Here is an 8,707-nt window from a genome sequence, read left to right as displayed (position 1 = left end):
CAGATTAAAGCTTTAATACTATTTCGAAACTTTTTGTCTAAAAGTGTGAAAAAAAAAATCTAAAGCTAAAAGAAAAAATTTAAAAATGAAGAAATTTGTATTCTAGGCTACTTTTAATATTTAGCTTTTTCTTTGATTTATTAATTTATAGGGTTCCTTTGTTGCATTGACATCATTGTTGTATTATGTTGAAGTACATAGATTTTTCCCCTCGAAATAAAAATAAAAAAATACATAGATTTTTCCTTTTACGTATATACAGTGATACAAAAACTAAACCAGTGAAATAGTTAAATTTGAAATTACCTATTAATAAAATCATATGCTTCTCTGAATGCTAATATCATTAAGATTGTATAACTTAAATTTATTAAAAATTGATAATCTAACAATGCACATCATTGAAATATATCAAACAAGTTTCCACAAGTTAATAATTTTTCTTGTAAATAAATATTACTACCTCTTATTCCTTTCATTGTATTGAGTTGACTTTCACATTGTCAACGCACAACTTTGACCATTATTGATGTTCTTAATTATAAATAGATTAGAATTATAAAAAGCTAAAAATTTAAAAATACACGACGATATAAATCTCACAAGATTTCATATAACTATTTTTTTCCTTATATATAACCTACAAATGATGGTCAAAATTAATTATGTAAATAGTGATAAAATACAAAGTGTATGCATTAATTAAAATAGAAATGGTGAGAGTTCTAAAAATATATAAACTTTTTAAATATCGGCTACATAAATGAAATGGGAAGAATAGTCTGGAACTGAAGGAGTATGTGATTTGTTACTTAGGAACATGGGGAAAATGATCTACCACTATTTCTAATATGCATTATTGGTAATGATATTTAGCAAGAGGTTCAAAAGGCTAGTGATTCAAGATCAATTCCGATTCTTTTTTAAGTGATGATATATTCTGCTGGTTGGTCTCAAAAGGCTACTTATATAGTAAATCATGTATCCATGCTTTAAATTAAATACCTAGATTGGGATATCGCATATAAAAGTCCTTAGGAAAATCAAGCTAAATTACTCATAATTGAGCAGTGGTAGCACATTGCTGCAATGTATAAAACACTCTATAATTAATCATGGACTGAAAATAATATATTTAATTTGATTGATTTGTAAATTGTCAATTTTAAGTTAGAATTCTCTATTTTTTTTACTCTATATATCCAGTCTTGCCACTTTAAAATTTAATATTACTAGCTAGCTCATGACTTTTTCTATTGATATATTCAACAATTGAATAATGTAATTTTTAGATATTTCTCATAATAATTTACGTAATACTCCGTCTGTATTTTTTTTATTTTGTCAATTTTGACCATACGCATTTGTCAATGCATTTCTTTGACCTTAATATCTTTCATTATATGTTAGTAATAGTAATAATATTAATAATAATAATAATTAAATATTAATAATTGAATATTAATAAAGTAATCATCGAGACAAATCAGATAAGACTCTATATGACTATATTTTTTCTTATATATTGATAATATTTTATAAGATTCTAATTAATTGTAAATAGGTGTCAAGATTCTTCGTGAGCAAACTAAAAGACATGAAGGAATTAACATTTATTTTTACATTTCACTCTACCAAATTACTAATATGATTGAAAATAACTTAAAAAATAGTGTGACAAAATCACAATTCAAGTTATATAAATCTCATATCAATTTTGCACTCCGTGTGTTCTTTAGTGTTGTTCCTTGTCTGGATTGCACATTTGCGAATGTACATCTTTTGTTACTAATATATGTAATTATTTATGAGTAAAAAAAATTATTAAAATTTGACATTAATTAATAAAGTTTTCATTTCTATTATATAAGTGAAGGGTGAAGGGTGGAGGCAGAATCAAAAGTTGTATAGATATACCGTGGAATATATAGAGGATAGAAATTGGATTAATACACTTGTAAATAGATGTAATTAGCAGTCTGGTGTTAGTTGGTGTTCCTGTTGCTTTGATGCATAGGTTGTAAATGTTGGCGCTTTTTTGATTTGGTAATATATTACTTACATTTTACCAAAAAAAAAAAGTGTGAAGGGTGGAGGCATGCCTCCCTATTAAATAACCATATAACCTTATTTTTTAATTACATAAATTTTGATTAAAATTTCAAAATAATAATGGGTAATCAACCAATCAAAATATTTTCCATTTAAAAAAATAAAATTAAAATTAATTAAAAATTTAAGTTTGAAAAAAAATGAAAGACTAAAAAAATTACGAAAAAAACAAAAATAACAAATTCATTTAAGAATTTCAATATCTTCCATCAAAATGAAAAATTGTCAAAAATGAGCGATATCTTCCACAACATTATGGTTATGTAAATAAATGATCATTTTGATGGGTTTGTATAATTTTAATTTGTGTAAGTCAATTACATAGAGGATAATAAGGACAAATCAAGATAAAGTTCTACAGTTGAAGTGTTAGCTATACTATATCAAAAGTCAAAAGAATACAAGAGAAAAGTACAAAGATATGAGGGTAACGTTTGCAATTCTGGAGAACACAAGTTTGAAAAGAAAAGCACGAAGATATGATGGTAATGTTTGCAATTCTAGAGAACACAAATTTGAATCAAATTTGGGATTAAAAATAGCAAAAAATATAAAATAAAGATAGATTCTTTTTACTTTGATTTTCACGGATAAATAAAGATAAATATATTTGCAATTATGGAGTAATTTGCTAATCAAATTAGATAAACTGACAAAAAAAGGTTATTATGCAATATTTTTATGCACAATTCTTTTAATATTATATTTAAAATATTAATTAGTAGTTTATGCTTTGCTTAACTACCATGGTTCCGTTATATTCAACTTAAAATTTGCTAAAAATAATTCTACATAAGTTGAACAGAACATAGTCTTTATTGAAAAAAAATTGTCAACTTAAACTACTATATTGAGTTTTTTTTTTTTGAAATTAACATTAATTTATTGATTCAAAGTCATACGACATCTATAATAAAAATCAAAACTAAACAAATACATATTAAATGAAATAAATACAATTCTAATATGATAAAACCACGATCGTTGAGTAGATCTAACACTTCTGAAAACCATTGTCTTTTACATCGCTGTCTGATGCAGCCTTCTGCAAGGGGGTCTATCGATCTTTTGTAGTTTTGAAGTATAACTGAATTCAATTCAAGTGATTGTAAAAGAAGTCTTGACATCTGTTGCAACTCCGCACAAATTTCGATCAACAAATCAACATCTTGAAATACACAAAAACCCAATAACAAATTCTCTAAACTCTCACATGGAGAGAGATAAAACCCATTATATGGATAGACATAACCCAATATATGGGTAGAAAAACTCTACATTAGAGAGAGACTGAGATTTATTGGAAACATAAACATAAAAAACTAGTAATAAAACGAGAAAAAGGGCTTACCACCGCCCAAAAGGATGGTGGTAGCAGCTAGGTTGAAAATTAGGGTTTTATGGGACTATGGGAGAGGAGAGAGAAGAGAGAAAAAGGGGGAGAGAGGAGGCGTTAGAAAACAACTCTAACTACTATAATAAGTTGTCACTGCATATAATGCGTACATGTAAAACTAATTACTCGCTATTACGAAATATGACAATAAAAAATTATCATCACATGCATCGTATGCTTAGAAATCTCGTTGATAAATAAAACACTATAACATTATGTTTTTTGGTATATATTGAAATTTTTTAGAAAATTTAATAGTTCTAAATAATTTCAAACGGGAACATTACTAAGAAATGGAGGAAATACACCATTGTCTGTATGAGTGTTACTTCATGGATATGGCAGTGGGGTACACACTGGTTTCCGATAGGGAACCTGGTGCGGCAGATTAGACAACTGAAAGTAGTCCAATAGAACATAAATTCTACTTCATATGGTGCTTACATAATGATGATCTTTTGATTTCAACAATCAATCTTTTGTACATTAATATTTATTAATTATCAAATTCTTGTCTTTGTCAATTTTGGATTGTTGTCCTTTTAACTTTTTTTGGGTTCTCCCCTGGCTTCTCTCCATGGTTTTAATATAGGATAAACTTTAGTCTCCGGCGCAAATTTGGCTTTTGTTGTGATGATATACATATACAAATAATTGCAATCATAGATTGATTTTTATATTTATAAAACAATTTATTGATCACTAATATCTTAACTTTTAAATAGCTAATAGTGAGAAAAATTTCATATCTTAAAAATTTATAATGATACGAATCTAAACTAACTATTGCAAATCAAGAATATTATTTTTGATACTCGGTCTTAGGCACACAAATAATTCAGGACAAGTTTAGTATTCGAATGGGCGATTAATCAATTAATCATTCCAAATCTAGATATACCATTTATTTTAATTTTTTTATCAAATTTGTGATAGTTGTGTACTATCTCCGTTTTTTTTTTAATTGCTACACTCTGACATTTTACATTATTAACAAATTGCACTTTGATCTTCGTTTGTGATTTATGCATGAATAAAAACATAATAATGTGAGATCTTGCTAGATTTGTCTTAGTATGTATTTCATTAATATGTACTTTTTATAAATTTTACAAATACAAAACTAAAGATATATATCCTCAAAACTTTGCATTGGCATGCATAAAAAGTGTGAATGTAACAAAAACATCCCTTTTATATATGTATTTACTTACTACTATAATGAGTTGTCACTGCATATAAGCACTATATAAGGGATATTTTTGTAAATGAAATTATATAGTGTTTATTTATTCTACTTTTTTAGATGTTTGAATTTATTTACACCCTAAGATGACTTTGAATGGAAAGAAGAAGAAAAAACATTGTACAAGCCCTATATAAAAGGATAGTTTTGAATGAAAGAAGAAAAAGCATGGAATATATACAAGTCTAAAATGAGAATATAGAACCAATCTAGGTCCTTAGATCATCAAAATTGAATGACCTAGATGCTTCTCATGTCATTTATAACATCTGTCGCATTCGTAATAACTTCGTAAACTAGTTCATGGTCTCTTTACTTTTCAGCGATTTCATTTACTTTTCGATTGATTTCATCTAGTTTTACTTTTTCTTTTTCTTTTTTTACTTTCACAGATTCTGGAAACCAGTTATTTAAGTTTTGAATTAATTACAAAATTTCCATTAACATATAAAACATCTTGAGCATCTATTTATGATGATCTAAGGGCCTAAATTGATTCTACATTCTCATCTTAAGCTATGGTTATCACCGGGATCTATTTTGCACATTTTTATCCAAACACACACTCACATCTTCTTTATAGAAGTAAACTTTAGGTGATAAGAATATGAGTTATCAGTAAATGGCATGATCCAAAAATCTTTAGAGTTTTGATGGTGAATTGAGTTGTAAAACTCCAATTTGGATGTAATACAACTTCATCTTGTTAGCAATTTTAAGTAAAAAGAAGAAAGAAAAAGTGTATTTTACTAATAGCCTCTATTATTATGGTATTACAAAAGACAAGGAACTAATTCCAAAAGCACCTTTGAACTGATTCGTGAACAAAAATCAATATATTGGTTCTTTTTTCTGTGCTACTCCTATTGAACTTGATGACAACTGGATTTTCCTTTTTAAATGAACACTTATATCATCATCAATCAAACTATATCTCAACTCTCACATGTGTAATGTCCGATTATGGAATCGATGCTACTCATATCTTACACTAATTTTCATTTTTGCTCTTTGGATTATCTATACGATTACACTCCTCCGTTGTTATGACCATATATTTTCTTACATAGGTTCTTTAAAATACTATTAATGTTTGAATAATTGACCACAAAATTCTAAGTGTAAAGGAAAAAATATATAAAGAAAGTACTCAAAAACTTTAAACTACTAGGATAGTAAATCCATGAACCTAGAATTTTTGTTGAAGTATATGGTGAACAACTTGATATTATCAAGATATATTAAACAAAATTATGTCAAATTTAACTGAAATCCACCTATTTTACAATTATTACATCATCGTATGAAACAACACACAAATCAAAAAGCTAATCAAAAAATACAATCGATTAGTTAAACCAACCAATACAATCAGATAATTGTATTAGTTGATACAGTCACGTACTCAGTCACGTACTCACGCAGTTAAATAAGCTTGTACTTACAATAAGTTCTAACTACTTACCCAAACAAAGGCTAAACAAAATTGTAACTATCCCAATAAACAATTCCAATGTAGTAAAATATTTGGAAAATTTGTTCCTCATATTTGAACTTGGTAAATGAATTATCCACCTTATTAAATCCCTAATCAACTCCCTAACTACTAAATGATTATTCTAAAACAAAAAGTTACCACAAAGAGTTGAGAACACTCTTGTCTTGGATCATATAGTTGTAGCACTGTGCCACTGTACATAGTCCAAATAGTACTACATTGGTACTACTACTACTACCATATCCACTGACATAATGACAAGCGAAAAGCAGCAGAAATTAGCTGAAAATTTCCATTTCCCCCTAAAACCTGGAAAATTAAGATATAATAATAGCAAATCTCAATTTCTTCTTTCTTTTTTTTTAGTTTTTTTTTGGGGAAAACAACTTTCTGCACTCTTTAACTCTCTCTTCTAGGCTTTGCCATGGAGAACGACAGAAAGCCGCTCTTCACGATGAAAACTCACCTGCTTCGCAATGAACGCCTCTATCGTTCGCCGGAATTCGTCGTTACTCATTCCGTCGTCCGAAAAATCCTCCGATTCTTCGGCGCATCCGAAACTTCTCCAACAAATTTCCGTTTCTGATCGCCGGAGTTTCTCCTTACTCTCCTCCATTTTTTCACTCTCTCTCTTCAATTTCTCCGATTGACTCCTTCTGTACATCGGTTTAACCTCCATTTCTTTTACAAAAACCTCATTCTCATCCTCATTCACCTCATCAATTACAACAACCTTCGGAATCGCCGATTTTGTGTTTTCTTCACAGATAATCTCCTTATCCTGGAAAACTACCTCTTCTTTGAGTAAAACAGGAGATTCATCGGAATCTTCATATCGGAACTCATCGCAGAGTTCGGTGAGAGCATTGTCAATAATCGACGAAGATTCGCCGGAGAATAAACCAGATTTCGCTAAAAGAGTTACAACAATGGCGTTTCCAAGGAAAAAAATGGAGATTGGACTTAAAATAAGAGAGATAAGTTTCCGAAAATATTCGCCGGAGATTCTAACAACGAATGGAAGACGAGTTGATAACCACGAGAGAAAAACGAGTAAAATACAGACCTCGACAAAGCGGAAAAGCTTGGCTAAACTCTGTAATCGTCGGCATAACTTCATCAAAGAAGAATCCATGGTTTTAGAGAGAGAAAGAGGTTTAGGCGGGGGTTTTAGGAGGGAATTGGAATTTGAAAGAGGAGAGAGAAAATGTGAAAAAAACGAGAGAAAAATATGTTAGAAGTTTGGGTCAGAACTGAGAAGAACAGGATACTGATATAGAAAAGAGGTGAAAGGAGGAGGAGGAGGAGAAGGAATGGGAGTGTGCGCAATTACTTCTATCACACTTTCAAACAAAACTTGAACCCTTAAATTAGACAGCTCTTTCACTCCTTTTATAGAACTCTCAATTTCAAAATTTCACTATACGCGAACAATATTCAAGGGTAGGAGTATTAACTCCTCATCTCGTCTTTATTAGTTTACTTGTTCCTTTTGTATAAAGTTTTAGAAATAACAATTTTATGGGATATAAAGGATAAGAGAAACTATTATTTTATGTTAAAGTTGAATGTATGTTTGATGGAAAGTTAATAGTCTCATTCTAAAAATAGAAACAAAAGAAATGGGTAAATTAATAAGGGACATCTAAAAAAGAATACATGTATATTAATAAAAATCGGAGGTAGTATTTAATTGTATGAGTATGACATTATAATATTCTTATTATCCTCTTGTTTTTATAAAAATAAAAAAAATGAAGTTGTCATCTTGTTAATTTGTTTTGATCAATGTCTTATTTTAAGATGATGATACCTAATTTAACAAAAAGAAAAAGAAAAAAGAATTATCAAAATGTTTCTCTATTTTTCTTCTTTATGCATTTTCAACCATCGATTTAGGAGATGTAATATCCAATATCTAGACTTGTGCAATTGTGAAATTTAAATTTCCATGTATAGGAAAATTGTAATTTAGTTAGCTTAATAGGTAATTTTTTATTAGTGCAAGATGTTGTTCATTTTACCTGATTTTATTGAATAGAACTTATTTATTGATAAAAGCTGATATTTTATCAATTGGAGGATTATAATTACAAAAAAAAATACGTATACTATTTGTGTTTTAAAACAAAAAGAAAAATGATTGGTTTATTCCGATTACAAGTAAATTTTCTAATGGAATTTGTAGGAAAATTCATTTAAGCGTTAATTGTATAATTGGAAAACATAATAGGACTAACTTGCTTTAACTAAAAGTAATGGTGCTACAACTTTATTCCCATTACCTTATAAAAAATGAGTTTTTCTGAATGATATTAAGGTTTAGTTTGGTGTGAGTTGATATGCTAGTGTGGTTGAGCTTTGACCATAGTTTAAAGTTAATTAAGTTATAAAAAAGCTAAGTTAAAGAAGGAAATTACATATAAGATCTTTTAACATTGTTTGTTTCAACGTG

At 28.5% G+C, this 8,707-nt stretch overlaps 1 protein-coding gene across 1 annotated transcript; it reads right to left on the bottom strand.

The window, feature by feature from the left end:
* Positions 1-6,261: 6,261 nt before the first annotated feature.
* LOC104895063 (hypothetical protein) lies at positions 6,262-7,611 on the bottom strand. The gene has a single exon (XM_010681468.4). The coding sequence runs from the start codon at positions 7,385-7,387 to the stop codon at positions 6,665-6,667; it is 723 nt and encodes a 240-aa protein (XP_010679770.1). The 5' UTR covers positions 7,388-7,611; the 3' UTR covers positions 6,262-6,664.
* Between the last annotated feature and the right edge of the window lie 1,096 nt (positions 7,612-8,707).

Source organism: Beta vulgaris, chromosome 6 (assembly GCF_026745355.1).
Source record: "Beta vulgaris subsp. vulgaris cultivar EL10 chromosome 6, EL10.2, whole genome shotgun sequence".
NCBI classification, from domain to species: Eukaryota; Viridiplantae; Streptophyta; class Magnoliopsida; order Caryophyllales; family Amaranthaceae; genus Beta; species Beta vulgaris.
The sequence above is the reverse complement of the archived record's forward strand: the minus strand, read 5'-3'. Positions and strand labels throughout refer to the sequence as shown.